This window comes from Rutidosis leptorrhynchoides, chromosome 4, assembly GCF_046630445.1.
Source record: "Rutidosis leptorrhynchoides isolate AG116_Rl617_1_P2 chromosome 4, CSIRO_AGI_Rlap_v1, whole genome shotgun sequence".
Classification (NCBI taxonomy): domain Eukaryota; kingdom Viridiplantae; phylum Streptophyta; class Magnoliopsida; order Asterales; family Asteraceae; genus Rutidosis; species Rutidosis leptorrhynchoides.
Window position 1 is genome coordinate 639,690,368 of NC_092336.1, and position 12,994 is coordinate 639,703,361.

The window sequence follows — 12,994 nt, forward strand, 5'->3', positions numbered from 1 at the left end:
AATGCAAGCTCAAAGCTACAATTGAAAACAACTGAAACTACACGGCTGGTCATGGCTGTTAGCATGTAAGGGTTAATAATTAATAATAATATTATTTTAAATTAATTTTTTCTAATTTGTTACAGAATGGCCTTTGTTGAGTTTATTTTTGTACTTGTATTTCTTTCCAATGAGGGTAATGTAATTGTTATTTATCAATTATTACCTTTTGTTATGCTTACACGAGTTTGTTGTGTTTCAATTGCTATTGATGTATGTCTAAATGGATATTACATTTTTAAATCGTTTTACCAATTACTCCATAAAATCTTCTAATGTTTTTTATACAATTTATTGGCAAGCTTTCATGTATATGTTTGATGTTTGATGTTTGATCATCAATGGCCCTGAAACAGTCTTATAAAAAGCATATATTAGGATGACTTTGGAACGTGTCAAATACACCAGAGTAAAATATTCACTCTCTAGTTAACTTGAACAAAATCTCATGTTTTCCCGTTTACCCATGCGTTTGTTTATAAAAGATAAAGAAACATATTAGGCAATAGGCACTGGATTGGATTCACAACAACGATATAAATTTGATGGAATCGAATTTCAATTTCATTTCAAAAGGTGTTTGGTTTAAACACTAATTAGAATTAGAATTAGATTAAACTGTGATTCAACAAATTTCTTTCACTAAAGTATTTCACATCAAAAAATATCAGTGCTACATTGAGAAATGGTTAACATCTTATCATGATGAATTATATAAACCTACTCTTAATTAATTGTAGTTCTAATGTAAAACATAACAAAAACAGTCATCCTCCTGTCCTAACATTAGTATAACAATCAAATTAACAAACTACGAATTCAAGAAACTGCATACGCTGGTAAAATTTCAATTCTGTAACATTTGCAACGCATATCTCAAGATTGAATGCAATTAAACATATGTTCTATATCTCATAAGAACTTGTGAAATACTACAGGGAAGTACTTTTGAATTGTAAAAACTAATAGTACATATTCAGAGGATGCATTATACAATGAATTCTTGGTACAGTATAGTTTATTTTGAAAAATTTATAGGGGGTTCCAAGCTACTAACCAGAATTCCAAAATCAATATCCTTGTCCTCAAATTTCTTAATGAACGGGTGACTCTGCAAATACAAGCAAACGTAAGAACTCAGGTTACAAAATTAACATCGTCAACAAATGTTCGAATAAAGTGATTATACGAACCAAAAGATCTAGAGCTGTGGATCTGTCTTTAGGATCTTTTTGTATGCTGCATGTTTACACACAAGCATAACCATAAGAACAATGTTAGATAAAGAAGAATCTAAGGATGGTAATTTCCACACATTTACTTGCGAATCAATGAATGGGTCAATTCATGTACAACAACAACAACAACAATTGATGTTTTAGAGAACTTTATATGTTTTGGAAGGAAAAAATATCTGATCAGCCACAAAGACATGTACATATATGCCACCTCTATAAACAAACGAATATGCATAAATAATAAGCAAATAATTTATCACTCTCATCAGAAATCTTTGCTTGGACTAACAATTATATTCTTCATTTTGAACTCTAATATTTATTTCTTCTCAAATCAAGTAAATGGGGCTTACGTTCAGTAATTTCTTCAACATACCAATAAAATTATACCAAACAATCACAAAGGTGGCCTAGTGGTAAGGCATCCTAATTTCCTTAGAAGAGGTCTCGGGTCTGAACCTTGCTAGGTAAACATCTTGGGTTTATTTAGGGAAAGAGTCGCGGTTAGGCCATGTACTTCTGAGTCAAAAAGAAAAAGACACGCCCTCCCCGGTAACTGAAACAAGGAGAAACCTCATCCGTTTACCAAGAAACTTTATACTTTAATCTTGTGAAAAGATCACATTATGTAATAAGGTGTACTAATGACTATAACTTCTTGCAACATTACATTTACATATAATGAAGTTCATGGTTTACCTTGTAATCTACCTTTGTTGACTCTAGACACAGACAGTGCAATATAACTAAGACTAACATGAATTGAAACCAATGACAGTTTATAAATGTCAGAATGCCGTAAATCATCTTACCAGGCGGAGACAAATGAACAGAACTCAGGAGAAAACTGATCTGATGGAGCAGTAGGAGGTGGTTTTGAGACAATGGCGTCCAAAAGCTCATAAAAAGTTGGCCAACTTTGTTGATCTTCAGATTGTATGAATGGAAATCGCCCTATAGCACACTCAAGGATCACTAGGCCCAAACTCCAAATGTCACTTTTATAATCATAAGCCTTCCCACTTATTCTCTCCGGCTTATAATGTTTCACAATAAGAAGGAATATTAGGTCTCAATATATTTCCATATAGAACTAATAACAGGACTTTTAGAAAAAACTTTATCCCGCATTTGTTTCTTATAGATAAGTAATCACATGAGAAATCCACTTACCGACATATAATTATAGGTTCCAACAAATGTATCTCGTTGACCTATAGAGCTAGCAAGCATTGCACTTACGCCAAAATCTGTAATCTTAACTTCCCCTTTTTGGTTAACAAGTAGATTAGATGGTTTAATATCCCTATGGATTACATGTCTATCATGATGCAAATATACCAGTCCCTGCAATACCTGTAATGAACATTAAGGTAATTACTTATGCTTTTTAACGAGTGGAGAGATTGAAAACTGTTTGCTAACAAAGAAAACCATATAATATTCTTAAATTTGGCTAATGTAATGGGTTGGCTGAACAGATCATGACAGGAAAATTGACGTACTATCAGAACAGTATCCAAGAAACAATTTATCCAATTTTTCTAGATAATTAGCGTGTCAAATATGATTACATATATCATTATCATATTACTTCCATATACATGCATAACTGAAAAGAAAAACCCTAAAAAGATGTTTTAGAAGATTTACCACTTTACAAATACATTTTGGGTAACTTTCAGACCCATTTGACCAGTTACGTTTAAGCTAGTCTTTTGTTTGTTTTTTACCAGTTATGCAGTTAGAGATAAAAATTGACCATTTCACAAATGAATGGGGCAAAATAAAACTGCAACTTTCAACTAACCTGTTTGCAAAGAACTGCAAGATACGGTTCAAGAATTGTCTTGAGTTGCCTAATCACGTCTGTCAAAGATCCTCGATCCATGTATTCAAAAACCAAAGAGATGGCTCCATTGTGGTAAAAAGAGTGATAACAAACAACGATGTTAGGGCATTGAGATGCTTGATTAATCTTAAGCTCTTGCACAATCTGTTTACGTATATCCTCCTGTATGTTCATCTGGATTACCTGTGATCACAACCCATGTACAGAACAGGTATAAGAAATTTACCTATCTTCTTATCAGAAGATATAAACTGATGTATTATCATTTTCCCCTCAATGGTGGTGGTTGTTGGCTTAAGGGTACTTAGATGTGCATTTTCAAAATGATGATTATGACTTGATTAACTCGAAACATATACAGTGTCAGATAAACGTGCTCTTAGCATAGTGGCTAGCGGTGTGCATAATTCAAAGTTGGGAAAAGTACAAATAATTATACATATCTCAGTAATACCTTGTCTTATCAACACTTCTAACTTTCTTAACCCCAGTCTAATTACTTTGAGTCTAAAAAGGCAGAAAGACAGTTCATAATCGGCTTTCGAATTCTAAACTAACTATTGCCACTTACAGCAGAAAAAATAATAATCAGTTCAAATGCACATCCAAGCACGGCCTTACTCATACGAAAGAAAATTTCTCAACACCTAAGGAATGAGAGAACACCCTCTAAATAAATATCCTTGATAAAGCAAAATGCAAGTTCATATGAGTTTATAAATATATGACCTTCAGAGCAAACAATCTCCCAATCCATTTATGCCGAACCAACTGAACAACACCCCCACTTCCTTTTCCAATAACTTTGATGGTCTCAAGGTCCTCCAATGAAAATTGCAGATCAATCTCCTTGGCATCTGTGGGCTGTCCAAGTAGTAAAATGAGAGTGAGTTTTATTCCAAAGTAAATGAAGAACTAATTCAGACTGCATCAAATTTCAACCTAAGATCTAGTTTACTAACACATTAATAATTGAAAAAAAAAAAAAAAAAAAAAAAAAAAACCCTTTGACTGAAGAGCCTTCAGAAACTTACACTATCTGTCTTGTCATCTGATGCGAGCCTCAATCCTTTCAAATTTAGAAGTAAATCACCATCATGAAAGGTTCCACTTGCTGTCCTATGAATTCACTAAAACTATCAGATACTACACATGCAAAGCAACATTTATTACATCACAATTTGGTTAACTCGGATTTCAATGATCCGAACACTACTATGAAATTTATTTAAATTCCTAAGAAGATATTAAATACTATAAATGCGTCATTTATTCATATAAATCAAATTGAAAATTTTGTCCAATTAGGGTTTCACATGATCCAAGCACCAAAATTACAAAGTAAACTGACATGACAAACGTGCCTCATTTTTAAACTCAAAATAAGACATCTAGTATTAGATATACAAACGAGTAAGTGGGTAACCACGGCCACATAAATCAGATCACAGTTTCACCATATTAGAGTTTCCTACTATCTGAATACAGTACTAGACTGATTGAAAAGAGAAACGAAAGATATATGTGAAGTCAATTTGCGATGATAAATAATTGACACAATCAAACAAAATTAAGAATCGAATCAACATGTAATTTGTGCATCAGTTAAAAATACAAAATGAGATAGTATATAAACTTACAAGAAACTAGTAATTGGAGCCTTTTGAGCTGGAACAGAAAGCTTGAGCTGCTTCAATGGCTTCATCCCTTTCATTGGTGCTACTGTACTAAATTAGGGTTTCCGTGTGTGAAATGGAAAGGGGACTAGGGGAGTGCAAATGAGCTGACCGACAGACGGTACGGAAAGTAATAAACAAAGTTCAAATTAAAATGACCGCCAATACTCATTTTGATATTTACAAACAATTGTAATTGTAATCATTGTAATTGTAATTGTAATAATAATAATAATAATATTATAATAATAATAATAATAATAATAATAATAATAATAATAATAATAATAATAATAATAATAATAATAATAATAATAATAATATAGCCCCTTCGTATTACCTTTTGACCGGTTATAGCCCAACAAGCACCAAACATATAAGTCATGAGCTCCCAAATTACTCTAAAATCAATTGATAGTGAGAGAGACACTCATGAGCTTATATGTTGACCTTGACATTTATCTCTAACTAATGTGAGATTGAGTTTGCACCCAACACTAAAAAAAAAATAAGCAACTTTGAAGAAGCATGCTTATGGTAAATGGTGAACCAATTAGATACAAGTAATATTGGGAATTCACAAAGCAAGGATTTTATGAAATTGTACTAATGATTTCGTCTATGGCAATTAAATACTCTAAAAATCCAAATATCAAATACATTTTGATTTATATGCTCTTGTCAAATGTCAAGTTGTCATGCTAACTAACATAAGCAATTTAATATGATAAAGTCGCATCATTTTATTTAAAAGTATGTGAAACTTGTTCTAAGGTGTTAGAGGGATGACTCATTCTACATTCGGATAGAGAAACATGATTGTCTACACTATACATCCCTCGTGCATTGTATATACGGGTATCTATATACGGTATCGAGTACTGTTGCTTTTATATATCGAGGATTATGAGGTCAAAAAATTATTGAAGGCATACCTTAGCCTACTCAACTAATCTCATAAGTTAAGGTCTGTTGCAAAACTAATAGAAATAAACGTCTACTAGACTCTACTAGTAGTTGAGTAGCTGAGTTCTCCTTATTGTATGGATCTTGACCGGTTCCGAGCTTCCCAATCATGATTGTGTTTGCTAAGAGATATGCTAGGATCAGACTTTTACAATTTACAAAATATTCTTTATAAATGAGTTATATACTAGTGAAATGAAATAATAGATATGAGAGAAAAGAAAAAAAAGTGTGACTGCTAATAATCACTTCACACCTTATTTTGTGAAGCTTATATGTTGATGTAGCATTACTCGCTTACTAATTTGCTTAATTAGTACTTCTTAACGTAGCATTACTCGTTTACTAATTTGCTTAATTAGTACTTCTTGACGTTGCGCCTAATTATATAATAAGCGTATATAATGGATACAGTAAAGTAATTTCATGTTTGTTCGTTTTATTTGTTGGAACAGTCGTGAAGCTAAACGCTAGTAGATGTTTTAGGGAACCTACCGTGGTTCAAACCATAAAACTGTTGCACAAGCAAAGGTGTATTCATATTAATTTTCAAACCATTTAAATCATCCATCAAAAACACTCCAGAATATAAAAGAAGAAAGTAAACAAGTGTCCCACTTCCATCACACTGATTATGAAAAAGTATAATACAAGGGTAATGTCTGATCAATTCCAAAGTAGTTTTATCAAAGCACCTGGCTTACAACTCCATGTGCCTTTTCACAATAATTACTAGTAATGTATCAGGTCCCTGCAAATCAATCCAAATTGCCAAATTAGGCCCGACCGAATCATCAATATGAACTTTAGGTGGTCATCACAAAGCGAACTATAAAGCATATGTTTCGACCCAAATTCGTTTTGAGCCATTACCCAAACCGCCTGCCCCACCCATTTTGCCAAATCTAAAAATAATAAAGAATAAACTGAGAGGACCGTAGACGTACAAAAGCAAATTAAAAACCCTGTTCGAGGAGATAGTCACCAAGCCTTTCAACAATCATGTTGCATTGGCCTGGAGTCATGGGTTCATCATAGACACCAATGATCAAGGACATTGTCGTCTTTTTAACAGTAACACCTCCAGGTCCCTGTATGTAACCAGAATAACAAAAGTTTAGTATAGCCACCAGAGATGAAATTGGTGCAGAAAGTTGGTCAATTATAAACATGTATGCCCAAACTCAAGTAGAAATGGAAATATGATAAGTAACACAGTGTCACAGGGTCGTTAATTATTACTGTAACCAACTCTTAGTTGTGCTTATCTAATTACTTATGAGTCAGATAGCCACTACAATAGAAGGGTTCGTTTGATTTACGTATATACACCCTAATATACTTCAGTAAACAATAGAAATAATGTCAACCCCGTAAGCAGAACGGAACATTATCTCTATCTCAATGTTTTATTAAATATTACCATAGATTATGTGAATATGATTATTTCATTATCATATAATCACTTCCAAAACACATCTTGACACCCCGTAAAACCATTTATTCACTTATATTCCAATATGCATGGGACATGTGTCATGTTAATATCATCAGATCGATAACAGTGTGATTTCTCACCTTTTTCCCTCGAATCACAGCTCCTGCCTCACCTTGAATAACCATATACTTGGTCCCACCAAGGTATAAACCAGTTGGTGCAAGTGTGCCAGGTTCATCAAAGTCCTTCATGATAGCAGCTATTTCCTCTGGCTGAACCTGCATATTCGCCAACAAAGATAAATGTTTCACTTTGAGAGTCAATACTCCATTTAATACTGCTGAACACGCTGTGATGACGTATATTTCATTTGGCAAAACATATAACGATTTCTCTCTGTTACAATATTCAATCAACTTATAAATAGAACACAGATTATAACTTAATCAGTCTGAACATAAACTATTAACTTAGATATAGTTTTAGATCAACAATATTTTCCTTAGAAGTCATCCAAAAGGGCCATCACACGCATGAAGAATGTACACTCTTCTCAAAATTCTCCGAAACGAGGTTTTCAGTCGATTATAAATCTACCTTAATTATTCAACTTCTCATCATGGGTAGGAACATTATTTTTTTTAGATAATGACGTATAACTGAATTGGTGATGAAAAATAACTAAGTAGGCGCGCACATATGACTATGTGAGTACAAATACTCCCCTTCCCCAGGTAGCCTGATGAGGGAAAACCTTATCTACTTATAATATCTATCAAAACGGTCAGATCAAGTACACATGTATACAGACACAAATACAGCAAGTTAAGAGAAAAGTATTCGAATAACATAATTGAGACTCGCATTTTGACGTTTTAGCACTTGTGCATCATGTTTGAACATTACACAACTATATTTGGCTTAACCTAGTCCTAGTCTGTCAAATCAGTCATATATCCAATTTCTGTAAATTAACCCACTCTTCACACTTTTGATTTCGTGACCTATCTGCGAATTGACACAACCTCTCCTGAAATTAGGAGATCGCAGTTAAATCTAACACAACAATCGAACAAAGTACCCCTAAATCTACAGATACCTTTAAGAAGAAATCTGCTATACGACAATGAACAGTAGCAAACTAATACACAATTTTTCTTGACTGCCCTTTCCTACTACTGAAAGGAGTGAATAATTTTACATAAGCAAGATTGCAAGAATTAGCAGACGAGGGAAATTTGCAAATAGGTGATTACCACAGAATTAGCACATAAGCCTAAAAAAAGTCCGAAAGTGGCAATGATACATAGCTAAGTTAGTAATGGGTGGAGCCACCAAAAAACACACGGTCAGGGGTTCAAGCCCTAGCACGCATAGCCACAACCATTGCGTGAGTCAGGTATGCCCTGATAGGCAACAGATTGTGCGCCGTCTTGGTTGCCTGTTATCAACCTTTTGCCACCAAAAATTGGTCTGAATACGAAATTTCTATTTTCTAAAAAGGTATTAAAAATCTTAAAATCTGAATAATAATGATCCTAATGAACTGTTAAACCCTAACATCAACAATAACACTTGCAACTACGCATCAACAGTAACAATTATATACAGATCTGAAGCTAAATCGAAGTCAAACAAGGTAAAATTAGGTCAAAATCAAAGGAAGAGAAAACAAACCTGAGGGAAACTGGATGATTGGGCCCAGATGCTGCCATCATGACCGATGATAGCAGCAGCTGAGAGATGATTTCCTTCGATCTCGCACATCAAGTGGTCATCAACGTACGCTTGCCACGACATCTTGTTTTGATACTATTTCCGATTAACGCTGTTGAAATGATGTTAGTGGTTGAAAGTTCGATAATAGTGAGATGGAGTTTGGGGAAGATTTATATGTTTATACGGAGTATATCGAATCGAAATTAGAGATTAAATATATGAACAAAAATGTGAAGACTTAATTACATAAATGATCACGGTGGTTTGTCAAATATTGCAACTTTAGTCATTATGGTTTTTTTTTTGCAAGTTTAGTCACTATGGTTTTAATAAATTACAATTTTAGTCACTAAAGCTCACAGACGTTAATTTGATTCATTAAGTAGCAGTCACGTGCCAGACATGTGAGGGTATATTTGTCATTTTACTTAACATTATATCAGATTTTTCCCCATTTCCATCTGAAACCCTAGATATACACCACCTACAATCATTCAATTTCAAAAGCTTCACAACAAAATCCACTAACATACTCTTCAAACCTAAAATCTACAAAAGTTACCACAAAATCCACAAAGAACATACTTGTCAAAGCTTCACAGCATACTCTTTACCTTTGTAACTTCTAATTAAAATTCGTCACAAAAAAAAGCTTCACAACAAAAGTCATGAAAGCTAACAAAGGTCTGCAACGATTTCTGATGAAAGATGTACGAGTTGTGCCTCGCAAGTCAATTAAGAAATTTACAAAAAAGAATAGCAGTTTATGGTGTCGACGGTAATTCCAGATCTAAACAAGAGAATACACTAATTAATTAATAATGGCAAGAGGTGGTGGCAGAAGGAACTAATTAGACGGTGGTAGAGGGTTGTAGCAATATCGAAGGGCCTGGTGTAGATCTCGCCAGAAAGCGGTGGCGGAGGGACTGATTTGACGGTGGTAGAGGGATACGGCGGTGGCGGAGGGACTGGTTTGCGGTCGTGTCTTCATTTTCATCATTTATCTATATAATACTTCGGTATTATATCTTCATATTATACAATTGCGTTTGGTGATGTTCATGCTATAATTCTTAATATGAATTTGTTAATGGAATTGGTCAGTTAATGAATTCGTGGTCACATCAAAATGCATCTAATGTTTTAATCTGACAAGATGGAAGTGAGATCTGGGTTTTTCAATTTTTGTTTATTGTAGGAGATGAACAAGTAAGGTTTGAAATTGGTTTTTTGTTTATTGTTTTTGGAATAAGAATGTGATTTTTAAATTTGTGATAAGTGGGCTTGTGAATCTTCAAATTTGGTTTTTCAAAGTCAGAGAAGTATCAATCTTCAGATTCGGGTTTGTTGACGTATTTATGTCAGATCATCTCATGTATTTATGTAAGATTTGACTTTTGATAGTAGTGATTTAATTGTTTTGTTGTGGTTTGATTTGTTCAAAGAGGATTGATTTCTGAAGAAATTATTAGGGTTTGTGAAAAAATATTTGGAAGAAGACGAAGGTTGTGGAAGGGGAAGGATAAAAGACCAAGATAAATAGACGAAAATGCCCTCATGTGTTTGGCACGTGATAAGCACATAAGCCGTTTAAATAGAGTGAATTAACGTCTGTCAGTGTCATTGATTAATAATGTAATATTTTGAAACTACAGTGACTAATAGTGTAATATCCTGAAACCACAGTGACTAAAAATGCAAGAAAAAAACTATAATGACTAAAGTTGCAAATTTTGACAAACCACGGTGACCAAACGTGTAATTAAGTCAAATGTGAAATGTGAATATTTATAGCGTAGAAATAACGACAATATGACGTGCCATTTTTTTGTGAATTATTTCATTGTCTTAAATACTTTTTTGACTTTGAAATCACTCAATTTGTTAATGTTAATGATAAAACGCAAATAGTTTATATTTTTTACAAATTTATATTCCTTTTAAATTTTTAAACTTGTGTGTAGATTATTCAGGTACATTAGCTTTTTTAAATGTATTATTGTGCTAAAAGAGCCTTTTTTTTAAAGAAACCTTTTTAAAAGATGATATTGCGTTGGTTGTAATTGGACTGTTAAATTTTCAATAGAATCAAAAATTAGGATTTGATGTCCCCTTTCCTCATGTTACTAGCTAGCATTATAAAAAAGGAAAATTCTCTAACCCTTTTTTTTTTTTTTTTTTTTTTTTTTTTTTTTTTTTCACACCTACCTTATTATTTTTTAAATGTTTAATATATAGATAGATTTTATGTCTGATACGTGTATATGATATTGTAAATTTCATATATACTCACGAACCGTTCAATGTGTATATGTTAATATCAATTTAAGTAAAAATTATAACATATTGAAATATGAACTGTCAGTTAAATTTTAATCAGAACATCTATTGTTATTATTGTTATATTTTATTTTTGACTCTTAAATATAAGAACTACTATAATAATTTACAGAGTACAATTAGTTAATATCATTTAAAATATAAACCATAAGTTTATATATGTAATCTTTTGACTTAAATTTTTATATATATTTTTAAAGTTTTCTTTGAAAGATAATAATATGGAGTATTATTTATCATTATATTATACTCCGTAATATATTACGTGTAATAAAACAAAATTAGCCTAGGCTATAAATTAAAAATATTATGACACTGTCAGTTAATCTAATGAAGAAAAAAAACAATAATTATTTGGAAAATATGAAAAAAATAAATTTAAAAATAAAAAACGACATTACAATAAATAAAAGACAATTGGTTATATTAAATAAACTAATATTTAAATAAAAAAACATTACAATAGATATATGTGCAACAATATAATTTTAGCTCTTCAAAAATAATTATAGATAATAAAAAAAACTAAAAAGTTGAGAAGAGAAATTGAATAAAAAATTAGAATATTAAAAACTTAAAAAGAGAAATTAAAAAATTGAACTTAAAAGGTAATAAATAAAAAAAGTTAAGGAAAAATTGAAAAATCACAAAGTTTGAGGGGAAAATGTAAAAAAAAAAATAAAAATAGAAAATAGGGAGGGTGATAAATTATGAATCCCTATATATGATTTACAAAAGGATCATTAAGGATGATAAATTATGAATCCCTATATAAACTACAAAAATCATAATTATATAAATCTTAAAATACATACGGATTGGATTATGAATTATAAACACAAGTTGATGCAAAAAGGCCACCACATATAATGAATTGGATGCTCCTCGTCATTGAATTGCAAATGCTCACCACTACGTTACATGAGGATATCCGATTTTTCGGATTCGGATATCGGATGGAGTTTTTAAAATTTTCGGATATTCGGATATCCGAATATCCGAAAATTTCTAAAAAATCCGAAAAAATCCGAAAAATATCCGAAATATTCGAAAAATATCCTAAAATTATCCGAATATCCGGAAAATTATCCGAAAATATCCGAAGTTCTTCAAAAATATCGGATATTCGGATAATCCGATATCCGAATCCGAAATTTCGGATATCCGAAAATCGGATATCCGAAATTTCGGATTCGGATTTCGGATGGGGTTTTTCACTATCCGAATTTTCGGATATCCGAAAATTCGGATATCCGAATTTCGGATATCCGAAAATGAACACCCCTAGTACATATGCGTAAAGAAACCATAAATATTTAACATTTCCATCATTTGTGATTCAAACATTTTTTTTCTACACATGTAATAGAAATATTAAATATAATAAATAATTATTATTATTATTACCACCGATGATTGCCTAAGTGGTATACGAGGGGCGACATCAGGGGCGGATCTATAGTGTGTCCAGTGGTTGCATAAGACACCACTTAAATATGTGATGTAGTGAATTTTTTGTTTTTTTTTTTGGGGGTTTTAACTAGTGATACCAGTGGATAGTGTAAATTTTTTTTATGTGACACCACTGAAATAAGCCATATAGTAGATTTTTTTTGGGGGTTTTAAGCGGTGATACCAGTGACCATCAATCATAGATCCGCCATTGGGCGACATGTTTGTCCTCAACTAGTAGGTGCATGTTCGATTCCGAGGGTCGAGATCTATT

At 32.3% G+C, this 12,994-nt stretch overlaps 2 protein-coding genes across 2 annotated transcripts; both read right to left on the reverse strand.

Moving 5' to 3' along the window:
- Window positions 1-880: 880 nt before the first annotated feature.
- On the reverse strand, window positions 881-4,906 carry LOC139904313 (mitogen-activated protein kinase kinase 6). Its single transcript, XM_071886247.1, has 8 exons — window positions 4,770-4,906; window positions 4,164-4,248; window positions 3,859-3,993; window positions 3,088-3,312; window positions 2,451-2,633; window positions 2,090-2,313; window positions 1,233-1,278; window positions 881-1,150 (listed from the first exon to the last, which is right to left on the reverse strand). Exons 1-8 carry the CDS (start codon window positions 4,841-4,843, stop codon window positions 1,058-1,060), a joined length of 1,065 nt encoding a protein of 354 aa, XP_071742348.1. The 5' UTR covers window positions 4,844-4,906; the 3' UTR covers window positions 881-1,057.
- A 1,380-nt stretch (window positions 4,907-6,286) lies between these two features.
- Window positions 6,287-9,139, reverse strand: LOC139904314 (profilin-2). Its single transcript, XM_071886248.1, has 3 exons — window positions 8,887-9,139; window positions 7,350-7,487; window positions 6,287-6,862 (listed from the first exon to the last, which is right to left on the reverse strand). The coding sequence occupies exons 1-3, from the start codon at window positions 9,007-9,009 to the stop codon at window positions 6,728-6,730; spliced, it is 396 nt and encodes a 131-aa protein (XP_071742349.1). The 5' UTR covers window positions 9,010-9,139; the 3' UTR covers window positions 6,287-6,727.
- Between the last annotated feature and the right edge of the window lie 3,855 nt (window positions 9,140-12,994).

Excerpts from the sequence above, each read along its gene's own strand:
- LOC139904313 (XM_071886247.1), bottom strand. The coding sequence starts at position 4,843 with ATGAAAGGGATGAAGCCATTGAAGCAGCTCAAGCTTTCTGTTCCAGCT. Across the intron at positions 4,249-4,769 it reads GCTCCAATTACTAGTTTCTT|GACAGCAAGTGGAACCTTTC; the intron begins GTAAGTTTATAT and ends GTGAATTCATAG. Across the intron at positions 3,313-3,858 it reads GGAGATTGTTTGCTCTGAAG|GTAATCCAGATGAACATACA; the intron begins GTCATATATTTA and ends TTGTGATCACAG.
- LOC139904314 (XM_071886248.1), bottom strand. The coding sequence starts at position 9,009 with ATGTCGTGGCAAGCGTACGTTGATGACCACTTGATGTGCGAGATCGAA. Across the intron at positions 7,488-8,886 it reads AATCATCCAGTTTCCCTCAG|GTTCAGCCAGAGGAAATAGC; the intron begins GTTTGTTTTCTC and ends GCGAATATGCAG. Across the intron at positions 6,863-7,349 it reads CTGTGATTCGAGGGAAAAAG|GGACCTGGAGGTGTTACTGT; the intron begins GTGAGAAATCAC and ends GGTTACATACAG.